The sequence below is a fragment of the Bombus vosnesenskii genome, unplaced genomic scaffold (assembly GCF_011952255.1).
Source record: "Bombus vosnesenskii isolate JDL3184/JDL3185 unplaced genomic scaffold, Bvos_JDL3184-5_v1.1 scf7180000016272, whole genome shotgun sequence".
Classification (NCBI taxonomy): Eukaryota; Metazoa; Arthropoda; class Insecta; order Hymenoptera; family Apidae; genus Bombus; species Bombus vosnesenskii.
The window spans coordinates 487,185-499,260 of record NW_022884341.1 but is presented as its reverse complement, the minus strand read 5'-3'; the positions used below and the strand labels follow the sequence as shown (position 1 = coordinate 499,260).

General features: G+C 33.9%; 3 protein-coding genes across 8 annotated transcripts; 1 reads left to right on the top strand and 2 right to left on the bottom strand.

Moving 5' to 3' along the window:
• Window positions 1-2,216: 2,216 nt before the first annotated feature.
• On the bottom strand, window positions 2,217-5,250 carry LOC117242230 (dihydrolipoyllysine-residue acetyltransferase component of pyruvate dehydrogenase complex, mitochondrial). Of its 2 annotated transcripts, XM_033508732.1 has the most exons (7): window positions 5,236-5,250; window positions 4,816-5,135; window positions 4,291-4,445; window positions 3,814-4,223; window positions 3,387-3,754; window positions 2,994-3,293; window positions 2,217-2,920 (listed from the first exon to the last, which is right to left on the bottom strand). In XM_033508732.1, exons 2-7 carry the CDS (start codon window positions 4,935-4,937, stop codon window positions 2,791-2,793), a joined length of 1,485 nt encoding a protein of 494 aa, XP_033364623.1. In that variant the 5' UTR covers window positions 4,938-5,135; window positions 5,236-5,250; the 3' UTR covers window positions 2,217-2,790. The 2 variants fall into 2 exon arrangements, with proteins under 2 accessions (XP_033364623.1, XP_033364622.1); XM_033508731.1 differs by having other exon boundaries at window positions 4,816-5,244.
• Window positions 5,251-5,334: 84 nt separating this feature from the next.
• Window positions 5,335-6,577, top strand: LOC117242231 (phosphatidylinositol 4-phosphate 5-kinase 2-like). Of its 2 annotated transcripts, XM_033508733.1 has the most exons (4): window positions 5,335-5,684; window positions 5,745-5,832; window positions 5,891-6,077; window positions 6,469-6,577. In XM_033508733.1, exons 1-4 carry the CDS (start codon window positions 5,525-5,527, stop codon window positions 6,568-6,570), a joined length of 537 nt encoding a protein of 178 aa, XP_033364624.1. In that variant the 5' UTR covers window positions 5,335-5,524; the 3' UTR covers window positions 6,571-6,577. The 2 variants fall into 2 exon arrangements, 1 of the variants encoding a protein (XP_033364624.1); XR_004495204.1 differs by having other exon boundaries at window positions 5,344-5,684; window positions 5,745-6,313; window positions 6,469-6,572.
• On the bottom strand, window positions 5,823-11,402 carry LOC117242229 (integrin beta-nu-like). Of its 4 annotated transcripts, none has more exons than XM_033508729.1 (13): window positions 10,753-11,402; window positions 10,389-10,630; window positions 9,921-10,206; window positions 9,697-9,861; window positions 8,972-9,430; window positions 8,584-8,746; window positions 8,358-8,524; window positions 7,850-8,022; window positions 7,550-7,749; window positions 7,371-7,483; window positions 6,821-6,912; window positions 6,572-6,742; window positions 5,823-6,497 (listed from the first exon to the last, which is right to left on the bottom strand). In XM_033508729.1, exons 1-12 carry the CDS (start codon window positions 10,906-10,908, stop codon window positions 6,598-6,600), a joined length of 2,361 nt encoding a protein of 786 aa, XP_033364620.1. In that variant the 5' UTR covers window positions 10,909-11,402; the 3' UTR covers window positions 5,823-6,497; window positions 6,572-6,597. The 4 variants fall into 4 exon arrangements, with proteins under 4 accessions (XP_033364620.1, XP_033364619.1, XP_033364618.1 ...); XM_033508728.1 differs by having other exon boundaries at window positions 6,576-6,742; XM_033508727.1 differs by having other exon boundaries at window positions 5,823-6,742.
• Between the last annotated feature and the right edge of the window lie 674 nt (window positions 11,403-12,076).

Genomic DNA, 12,076 nt, shown 5'->3' with positions numbered 1-12,076 from the left:
ACCAGTTGTACATAAAGTCAATAGAATACTAAAATATGATTCTTGATGATTACAAAAATTATGTTTGTGTAATAACAACTTGTGCTAGTTTTAAAACAGTTTCTGATAAATCTGTCGTCTGCTATCATCTATAGGAATACCCACAGTAAAATTGTGTGACTTTCAAACTATATTGGCAACAATATGAACCATGGTTCTCATGAAACAGGTCTCGACACTCACTAGGGAAAACCGCCCGAAAATTGAATCATGACCAGTCGTGAAAAATCAACATGGAAGACAGTAAAGTTAGTGTTCTTGCCAGATAGACAGAGATGAGTAGAATGTCTCCGTCTCTCTCTCTCTCTCTCTCTCTCTCTCTCTGAGATATTCACAGCATGTTACGCTTGTGAAAAAATGAGAATACTCACGTCACTGTTCTGGTTGTTCTACAATACTGAGCTGGACCACGCGGCCATGTGTGGAAGTTGTTCTATCCTAGTATACATAAGAACCTATTTAGTTCTATCATAAACGAGCCATAATCGATATGGTGTCACGCTACAAAAGCCTATTTCATTGTACGGTTCTACTTTTCTATCTGAGATAGATAATAGCAATAATTAAATATAGTTCCTTCTATAATATTTATTTATTTTATATATTTTTTATTAGTTTATCATATATTATATCTGCTTCCGAATATGCTTCAAATTGTACCGTGTTTGGTCTCATTTTATTTTATTTAGAAAAATATAACAAATATGTTAGTAAAAGTTTCATTCATTACTATGGTTGATCGTTCGGGATTGATTGGCGTTTACACGTGACATACTTTTATATAATATAATGTATATGAACAATATATATATATATGTATTAAATGGTTTCTAAAGATATATTTCTTACTATTTACACTGTCCTTTTTAATTAAGATATAATATTATTGTTCTAAAATGATTAAAACGAATCAAGTAATCAGCTTTTTTGCGAAAACTTACGAAACTTTTACTAACATGTTTCTTACACTTTTGTAAGTAAAATAACACCAAATACGATATAAAGTGTATTATAACTAGTAGTGTATAATATCTTATATTATTTAAACAATGAAAATATATATATAATATAATGAAGAAAGTGTTATCAAATGATGGCGTTATAATCAACAAATTCTATTAGTTGCTGCTTTTCAAAAATTCGAAATAATATAACATTTTGAATTTTATATTATTATTGAAAAATGTTAAGCTTCACATTGTTATGTAATAGAAAATAAGTTACGGGAAATTATTTCTTAAATATGAAATTTATAAATAAAGTATGGTATAATCGCTAAATACATATAGCATTTGATATATCATTATTCATTTGAAATATTCGCCTACTACTTACAACATAAATGTCAATAAGTATATATAGATATATTAAATATTTTTGTCGAATTATTGACATTTTTACCTATTTTCTTCTTCACTGTATTATTAAGGTATTACCTTTATATTGATTTAAAATGTAATGTGATTGATAAAATTTTATATTTGTTTCTATGACTCGAAAAATCTTGACAATTCCATGAGAATGATGTCTGGATTTCCGTTTTCTGATAGTTGCCCGCTAAAGTATACATATACACGTGAGTAGCGGTAGCACTCATTGGAGTGATGATCCTTGGATATGATCATTGGATAATCTAGTACATTTTTCTTTTAATAAGGTAGGTTATGAATTCGAAATTAACTTTATATTTATAAATGTATATGATTATAATATTTAAAGAAACACACTTTATTTAAAAAACGATGTTAATTATGATCCATATATATTTCGCAATAATATAAGTGTTACGTCCTGTGAACCAAACGTATGTTTTAATCCATCCTTCGACAGCTGTTTTTTTAACATATTTACTCGCACCCGCAATAATCTCAAAGAACCAAACAGAGCAGATCTCTAATTTTATAGGATATTGTATATGCTAACTTTGACTTCAGCACTTGGCCGCATGGAGCAGCACTAGTTCGGGAACAATCAGGTCTATTAGTGTGAGCATTCTCTCTGATTTCCTCTCTGACAGCAGTTCCGCCAGTATGATCGATAACCGCGCTTTCTTCAATCTTCATAAATGACATTATATGATTATCATGATTATTATTACTTATTACATAATATAATAGGATTGTATTGTTATTTTACGTATCCATAGATATAACACAAGCTTAAAAATAAAAATAACATTAAATCTGTAAGTTACAATTTATTAAATATGATATACATTTACGTATATTACTTACTATAAACATTTTGACACATTTTCCTTCACAATTTCCCCTAAGTTATAATTAAATTATTGCAATGTATGGTGGCCATAATATTATTTCATAAATACACATATTTACACGTGACCACTACTATTGCTGGGACAAAGATGTGGTTTTTACACCAATAATAAAGTAATGAGATTGTTATTTTATTTAATGGTGAAATTAATCGTCAGTCTTTTACTTTATATTCAATGAAAAACCACATATATAGTACATTAGGAAAAATATGATCTAATGGTATAATGTCACCTTGATTCCGCAAATATTGTTGTCCTAACAATGTTTTTACATAAAAGAAATACAATGTGACTTTGAAAAATTCGAATCTATCAAAAATTGATGGTTTACAAATGCGTAAAGTAACACAATTCTATATTGTACTATACACACAAATGTACAGAATATTCTTGGTCACCTTCCTGAACATAACAATGTTTCTTTGCACCTGTTGAAACTACCCCATTGAACTTCTCAGTGGCTAAATTTACTACAACAACATAGTTGTTGGATTTTCCATGAAGTTCTTAAAAGCTGTTAACCACTGTGCGCCTACTGCACCGTCTACGGTACGGTGATCACAACTGGCAGTGACAGACATAAATTGGGTGGTTGTAAATCTAAAAAAAATAAGTCACTAAAGAATAAAATGTAAAATATTATGTAAAAAAAGAGCTGGAGAAAAACACTTACCCTTTTTCATTTTTGGCGGGTATTAACCTGGTTTCAGTTGTGCCTACAGCTAAAATGATTGACTGAGGAGGGTTTATGATGGCAGAAAAATTTTTAATACCAAACATTCCTAAATTTGACAAAGTGATAGTTCCTCCTTGGAACTCTTGCGGCTGCAATTTTCCTTCTCTCGCTTTTGTAGCTAATTCTTTTACATCCTTACTAATCTGAACTATACCCTTTGTGTCTGCACCAAAAACTATTGGTGTAATTAGGCCACTTTCTGTACTGACTGCTACATTTACGTCAACATTATTGTATCTAAAAAAAAAAAAAAGGGGGGGGGGGAATTTAATCCATATGATTATAATTCCTGCTACTAATAGCAATTATTTATTATAACATATTACTTACTGTCTAATAACTTCTCCCAACCATGCACTGTTACCTTCAGGTACTTTTTTACAAGCCATAGCCATTCCCTTGATAATGATATCATTTACACTAAGCTTTATTTTTTCTTTTTCTAACATCTTGTTAAACTGTTCTCGCATTTCGAGTGCGGCGTCCATTTTTACATCTATTGATAAATAATAATGTGGAATTGTTTGTTTGCTTTCCAGTAAACGCTTTGCAATTATTGCGCGGATACTGGATACTGGAACATCCATCCCTTCTGTTGTAGCTGTTGTTGTTGCTACTGTAGGATGAGCAGCCATAGCTGGTGCACCTACTAAATCTTTGGATGTTATGGATCCATATAGTCCTGAACCTCTTAAACCCTTTAAGAAAGTAATAGAATTATTTAAAATTTTTTAATTTTATATGACCTAAAACTTACCTCCAAAGCAAGGCCTTTTTCAGCTGCAAGTCTTTTAGCCAATGGGCTAATATATATTCTCTCTCCTGATGCAGTAGGCAGTGGTTTTGGGACAGAAGGTGCTGCAGGTGCTGGTGGCGTTACAGGGGATGGTGGGGGAGTAGATGGTGGAGAAGTAGATGGCGTAGGAACACTTGATGTAAGGGTAGCTGATGCAGTAGTTGCTGGAGTATCGTCTTTAAAATCTTTGAAGGCAGCTACAGAACTTTCATCAGGGACAATTATACAAACTAATTTGCCTATAGCGACATTTTTTGTTCCTGCAGCTACTATAATTTTTGCCAGATAGCCTTCTTCTGGTGTTTCAAAACCCATCGTAGCTTTATCAGTTTCAATTTCAGCAAGTAGATCACCTTCATTCAACTTGTCACCTAAAATGATGATACAACACCAACAATTGTTAATGAGTTTATTATACACATGAATTATTTACATTACCTTCCTTTTTGTGCCAATTGACAATTGTGCCTGTTTCCATAGTAGGTGATAACGCAGGAAGCTGCACTTTGACATGATCTGGATAATCTGCATAATACCTTAACTGTTGTTTCCACGGAGTTACCGTAAAACGTAAGGTGTTATGAATTTGAATCCTAAGTATCAAATAAAAATGAATAAATTATTCTAAAAGAATGTGTAAAACTTTCCTTGAAATGTAAAAATACAAATCTATGCTATTAAGTATCCTGAATGAATAAGAGACTAATGCAAATCAAATATAATAAAATTGTCCTAAAATAGAGAAAAGCAAAAGAGGATTATGAAATCATTTGCATTTATGGCTTTGATTATCCTCATCAATAACAGGTGGAAATAATGCCATACTTGAAAACTTTTAAGTAGAATTGTAAGATAGAATGACTTTAAAATAACCTTAATCATAACCAATGAGGTAAATTTTAATCAGAGGACGACAAAACTTAGAACAATAAGTTAAGATGGTAATAACGGAAAATGAAATACCTTTGTACATATTTTCTGTGAAGACATCGTATGATCACAGATCTTACGGTATTCGTCCGCACAGAACTTCGTAGTATTGCGTTTGCCAATTCATTACGTAGGCCCGTTGTCGTTCGTATCATATCTCGGATGATTCGTGGATCTTTTACTACCGGTTTTAGTAGAAAGTGGCAAGAAATTCGACGTTACTGATCTCTTATTTGAACACTCGGACAATGAACGTGTTCCGAGCGTGTCAATGATGTAGGGGTTATCGTTAAGCACAACCAGAGACAGACGATGCAAATACCAAATTAGAGGTCGTTTGCAAGGTCACGTGGCTACAGATTTAAAGGTAGTTTTCACAAGCAGAAGATCATTTTTCGCAAATTATAGAATATGGAAAAAAAAAGTAAGAATAAAATAAGACGCAAGACATACCGTTTCCTTGTTGGAAACAAAATGAAAATTTATGTCAAGGTTTTCTGGCTTATAACCAACCGTGTTATTAACAAAATAGGACGGGTGTTCTGATTCGTTAACTAGTATAGTCTGATTTGTGTTTATTTCAGCGCTACGACATTGGTGGCGATTAGAAGAACTTGACGTTTTTGTACTTCTATTTTTCTTTCATACTTCTTTTAATTCATTTCAATTATAATAATAATTTGTGTAAAAAGAAAACGTATAAAGAATTGGAAATTAAACTGCAAAGAGATTGTTTTCTGAAATGAAGAGACGAGGTGTCAGCAAAATGGCGAAGATAAATGAATTTGATATCGTAGATCAAAATGCACAATCGAAAGTCGGAAAATTTACATTTTGGAATGGAGATGTTTACGACGGAGAATATAAAATAAATTATGATCGATTACTTTTGCTTAAGCAAGGTAACATTTTGTGAGATATTGCCCACTTTTGAAACTCTGTCAATTGAATTGCTTGCGTAGGAAGAGGAACATATACTACTGATAATTTTGATACCTATCACGGAGAATGGGACGATGATACGTTTTCTAATGCCGATATTCATATTAAGTAATAAAGTCTATTTCATGATCTATAATTAAATAAAATCACATACAATTTACTTAAGGTATAATAACGACGCTCAGTATCGAGGTAGAATAGATCCGAACGGAACGATGGTCGGTTTAGGAACATACATATTTCCCGATGGGTCCTCGATCGAAGCTATATGGCACAATAATATACCATCTACAAATATTATTTACAGAGAACCTCTTGGATTTGCGTGGGTAGTCGAAGATATATCAGTAGATGTAAAAAGTATTTTTTTTAAATCAAACATATCTATAAATTGAAGACTATAGGCCGAAAACATGATAAGTGATTTAAAAATTAGTTTCATCAAAAATATCGATCGGCATAATATTAGATATATCTTTGATTGTTTAAAAAATTTCATAGATTTATCTACTTAGCTTTTACGAAGCTTATATTTTTGTGCCTAAAGACTTATTCCTTTCTTTTCTAACTACCTTACAATGATTTACCTGTAAGTATATGACGTCAAAAAATTGACAAAAATGCATTTTTCATCTTTTCCATGTAGCTGTCCGATTCTCTATCATAAAAGATTGAAAAAAATGTCGAATTCGAAAATTATTATAAAAGATTCGGATTTGGATTAAAAAATTTCATATGTTGCAGTCCATCACGTTTTCCGCCGGAAACCATTTCTGGAACGATATATTGTCTGATGATAGTACCATGTGTTCTTCCAAATCTTTCGATCAAAGTGAATTGAATTAACCTGCTTAATCGAAGAAATTTGATTTCTCAGTTCTCTTTGTACATCGAAGGAACTGAGTATCGGCTTATAGGCGATTTAAACAGAGGATTTTGGTTTAAACTAAACACAGTTTTCTGTTGCTCCTTCATAAACTTTTCATACTCCCTCCTGTCTTTCATGGATGCCCAACACCTGTGCACCCGATATATAATCAATATTTGTTTCTAATAAATTGTAATTCAATTAATCTTGGTTGAATATGGTTCTTACTTCCAAATTAGTAGAGAAGCGAGTCCGAGGCATACTGTTCCGATGATGATTACAGATGGGATGACTGCTCCGTGTACCAGAGTGTGACATTGCTAAATGTATCGATGTAGATTTAGAAAAACAGGTATAACAATAATGAGTAACGTGGGTTTTATGCATTTATGGGGAATTTGAAAGTGCAAAACTACACGGAATACACATAATATGCAGAAATATTGGATCACCCCATAAGTAATGCGGTATGATCACAGGTTTATAAAATTTGAATAGAAAACTTAATTGAACAGGATAAAGAATTATACAATATACGGGAAAATTCAACACTTATTAAATGCTAACAGGTCACTTTTTATTTTCATCTAGTATAAAAGAGTCCACGACTGTTTTACTTATGGGATGACTTAACATATGTATACGTGCAAAATATCCTAAATATAATACTCTCTATATTTAATAGGTAAAACGATTTCATACTTAAAATAATTATGTTCACAAAAATATAAATTTGCAAAGAGTACCCGCAGTAATATTTACAAATATGGATATATACCTTGTTACCAATTTTTAAGGTGACAACATTATTTTTCTGAAATTCGTATATATAATGAATGAAACAGGTCGTTCTCTCCATTACTGTTTTCACGAAACAGTGGTGTCCGTTTCCTAAAATAAATATTATGTTGGCTCGTTGACGTCATCATATTATTTACTTACGCTCTTTCAATTTACCTATGTCAACGGATTCCACTCTTTCAATGTTGTAAGTGATAATATTCGTTTGACAAAATTCGTTTGCCTTTTTCGGATCCTCGACAGTGGCGTTAACGCAACGATCATAAAGAACGCACAGGCCACTGCCACCAGTGCTTATCGTTGATTCGCAATAAGTACCTCGATAATAGAAGCCGTCTGCTGCGGTAACGTTGCATCTGAACAACATTCGACATGTTTACAAAGAATGCAATAATTTAATACGAATTTGTAATATTGCAACGGAACAAGATCTTTTCGCAAATAAAAAATACGAACCGACATTCTCCACAGTCGCAGTATCCGTGACCAGCGCAAATTTCTTGACTTCCTGGTGCGATACAGAGTTCATTGGTTGATGGACACTGACAAGCGTTCCCTTCCCATCCTTCTATACATTGGCAAACACCACAATTGCAAGTACCCTTATTCGAGCATTCAATTCCATCCATCTATAAAAAGAAGATTAATTCCATCTTTAATCCTTTCAATGAAACGACAGGATTAGTTTTGGCCAAACAGAGTATGTTAGATATGATGTTAGATCTATCCCTGTAAGTGCATTTGACGATCAATTGGAAATAGTATATCTGTTAAACAGTATTTTGCAAAAGTATATGAAGAATAGTTCTCTTTAAATTTCATTAAATATATAATATAGAAAATACGATATAATAATAGAATAAATCGTCTGTTGAAAGTGCTACAAATTTTCCGAACAAACTGTATAATTCGAGTATAGTATAATATGTAAATAATATGTAATATGTAAGTAATCCAGAATCACCTTGTCACACGCAGAGCATTCACAAAATTCTCCATTGTATCCATCATCGCAGAAACACTTTCCGCAAACACAGTCACCTCTCTCGGAACAAATTTTCGTTGAGTTGCCTCGGATACACTGCTGTACGTTATTTGACAGTGAACTTTCATCACAATCACATGTTTCACCTGCGAGTTTTATCAATATTAAACAATTCCATTGCGAAGGAGAAATCAAAGCTTCTTACCGGACCAACCAGAGTCGCATTTGCATAAACCGCATTCATACGTTCCGTGCTGACAATAAGAACTTTCGGTATCTTTGCAATTACAACCACACAGAAGCTCAACATCGATTATTATATTTGACAGTTGAGAAGCCAGTTCATCCTCGATCACAACCCTTTGTCTCTGACAAAAATATAAAGTTATGTTCTCATATAAACCATTATGCCGTGGGACTGAATTCGCGAAGTAAATAAAGTCAAGGATGCGTGTCTGTGTCTCAAAACAAGAATATGGTTGAAAAATCAAAAATAAAAAAATTGCACTGAAAGCTTCATTTTCAATCCATAAACAACATGCGTATAGATGATGTAAGTTTTATACGAGTTAATATTTATAGTTTACACGTACCCATAGGTCTTTATCCCTTGGACATTCTTTGTAAGACAGTACAACCTTGAAATCGTACATCTGTCCCTCCTTTATGTCATCGCATTCCAAAGTGTTCCACTCCGAAACGTTTCCCTCGCCGCAGTTGGAAAAATACTCCATTATCAGCGGACTGGAAGAATTGTCGCGTAAGATCAATTTCGAGGTAATCCGATGATAAGCATTCTCAATGATATCCAGAATGTTCGAGCTGTCGCTGGTCAAAGTCGCGACCGTTGCTTTTTCTCTCAGCAACTTGACGATCTCTTCGTATTCATTACGACGCTCTTCCGTCACGGCGAATATTACATTGATCTTATATTCCTGCAATAGTCTTGACAATTCTGCCAGCGAGGAATAGTCGAATTGTGCGGCTAGAGAGTATTGTCCACGTTCGTCAAGATGACATTTGAAGTCCTGGCGCTTTACAGCACCACCTAACTGATTACGATACGAAGATACCCGTATGAGATATCTTAAAATTTCGATAATAACATAGAAGAGGGATAATAACATCACCGATCTCATTAACTCTGATATGCATATGTTATCATAGTGAAATTACTTAGAATATTGACCTTAACGATACTTGGTTAATCACGAATTGATTTTATACATATCGAGGTGAATCAAGACAGTGAGACGTGCTCTTTTCTATGTATGTAACTACTGAAATCTCGGTTTATTAAATGATAACTTTTTCTTACCTTTCCATCGCCAGCGGTATGTAAGTGTCCATCGGTGGCCACTAAAATAATTTTTCGTGCCTGACGTGCCCAATTAATTTCATTGGTACAAACTATCGCCTGCACGAGTCCATCCAACGCTCCTTCCAAGTTGTCAACATTTCCAGTAACCTGGCTATTATTTACCTGAAATTCAATCCATTTAATCCGTTCTGAGTTTAACTTTCTTTCAGATAATCTCGTACTTCTGTAATGAATCGCTGAATGTCACCAGTTAACTTTAGGTGATGCCAATAAGAATAAATAGGAGAGCATTCAGTGTGCTCGCTCTTGCAAGGATTCTCCTCATGCCCTGGGAAGATATATGGCATCACAGGTTTGTCAGCGTAGCTACCGAAGCCTAGACGAAAGTTATTGGTGATGCTGCCAAACGTTTGACTCATATTCCATCCTAATCTGATCAAAGTTTCCTTGTCGTCCCTCATCGACCATGTTAAGTCCATTAGATAATACAAGTCTAGTGGATAATTTCTGAATCATTTTAAATCGTTAGATTTAATGAATTTTTCATTGATACATTATCAACACCTATCAACATCTTCGTAACAAAAATAATTTTATACTGAGTAAATTGAAGTTACGTTTTGCAAGTTCAGGCTTGTTCACGTTGTTCGCGTTATTTCGGAAATGGGTTATCTGTTAAACGAACGTACTTGGCCAGCCGATAACGAATGGGAATTGTTATCTCGGAATGAGGTGGAATCATCACTTTTATTCGTTGCGGCCGCAATTGTATCGGTATTCGTTCCGGTTCCATATCCTGAAAATTCGAATCCTTGATAAACTTTATCGTCCCTGGAGAACTCGTACGAATTTCCTGTGGTAGGCAACCGAATTGTTTCAATTTTTCCGGTGAGTTGCATCGCGGCCTTCCAATTGTTGAATTCGAATAAGACTGAAAGTATATGTAAAAGAGAGAGAGAGAGAGAGAGAGAATTTAAAGCGTACAACTGAAATTTCGTGTCTGAATGAAATAACTTCACTGATCCAATCGAAGAAGTATCTTGGGACATTTACCGAATCACTACACCAAGCACAAGAAGGGCCGGCTTGCAGGCAATTTTCACAAGTCTTCGCTGAAATGCACAATCTTAAAATTTTTCCTTCTAGAGTATTACATTCCCTCCATACGCAGCACAAGAAAATTACGAACAACAACTTGCAGATTCTCATCTTTATGACCGACGACAGAATACGAAATTGAAGTTAACATCTAGCAAAAATTCACGGTCTTTATCTGCGTCTTTCTGCGAAGAAATTGTCGGTTCATATTCACTAGAATATACTTCTATCTCTTTCGTTATTTTCGCGATGATGGAAGCGATATGTTGGAGGTAACTCACGTAATCGGCACAACTAGAGTCTCAATGTAACTTATTTGCACTGTGATAACAAAATACGGCGTCAGCGAACAGAAGAAAGAAGGCGGAATTACGTCGATCAGATAGCGTTTCGTAGTAATAGTAGCTTCATTTTATCTTGCAGATAAATCTGTGCCGATTTTTCGCGATCAACGACGGGTACCGTAAGATCAACCAATATTGATTTATTGATCCCGTGGTTTTTCCTTTTGATGTAATTTATTATAGCACTCGTAATGAACTACTGCCGAAGGATGAATATCTTTGTGACGCAAACATGTATGACTGGATGTAGGATAAGGTTGACATCGAGAGTGTTACTATTTCGCTGTAGACACATACAGCTCTAGTTGTAAGCTAACGTAATCTAGTGTGTCATTACATGTGTTTGATAGACGATATCGATGCTCCTATTTGCAAGCTGCACCCAACGATTAGGAGAAAATATTTGACAAAATTGAGTAGCTGCAATCCATTTTGTTCAATGACCTACTAATATAGGAATTATAATTAATTCCTAAAGAATAGCTAAACTTGTTCCTCGTTTCATCCGAAAAGAAAGCCGTTCATTCCGCAGCGAATCGAAATTCCGCCACAAGCAGCTTATATAACGTCTACGTTATTTTTTTTATTTTAATTTATTCGCATTCACTGGTTATTTTTTCAAGGTGTCGAAATCACTGTAAAAGAAGCAAGAAGAAGTTTCGATGTCGACATCAATTTTAAATGAATTTACTTCTGTTTCACTGTTTGTATACGTTTACTATTCGTAGCAAATAGTACGTGGAAACTGTGTATGGAAATATTAGTTTATCTGAATTATGATACGATAAGCGTGCTGCTGCGGGTATATTATTATCCTTAGAACCGAGGTCAGAGGAAGAATTGTGAATAATTTATTAATAATAATGAAATAAATAAAATAATGAAAATTTATTTATCATTGTATTTTTCTTCATCAATATTACGTCGATCAGATA

Bases quoted from the DNA above. Each gene is read 5' to 3' on its own strand.
- LOC117242230 (XM_033508732.1), bottom strand. From the start codon at position 4,937: ATGATACGAACGACAACGGGCCTACGTAATGAATTGGCAAACGCAATA. The intron at 4,224-4,290 runs GTAATGTAAATA...TCATCATTTTAG, and splicing joins CAATTGGCACAAAAAGGAAG to GTGACAAGTTGAATGAAGGT. The intron at 3,294-3,386 runs GTAAGTAATATG...TTTTTTTTTTAG, and splicing joins TTGGGAGAAGTTATTAGACA to ATACAATAATGTTGACGTAA.
- LOC117242231 (XM_033508733.1), top strand. From the start codon at position 5,525: ATGAAGAGACGAGGTGTCAGCAAAATGGCGAAGATAAATGAATTTGAT. The intron at 5,685-5,744 runs GTAACATTTTGT...TTGCTTGCGTAG, and splicing joins ATTACTTTTGCTTAAGCAAG to GAAGAGGAACATATACTACT. The intron at 5,833-5,890 runs GTAATAAAGTCT...AATTTACTTAAG, and splicing joins AATGCCGATATTCATATTAA to GTATAATAACGACGCTCAGT.
- LOC117242229 (XM_033508727.1), bottom strand. From the start codon at position 10,908: ATGAGAATCTGCAAGTTGTTGTTCGTAATTTTCTTGTGCTGCGTATGG. The intron at 8,023-8,357 runs GTGATTCTGGAT...TTCTTTTTATAG, and splicing joins AATGCTCTGCGTGTGACAAG to ATGGATGGAATTGAATGCTC. The intron at 6,913-7,370 runs GTATATATCCAT...CGATACATTTAG, and splicing joins CCTTAAAAATTGGTAACAAG to CAATGTCACACTCTGGTACA.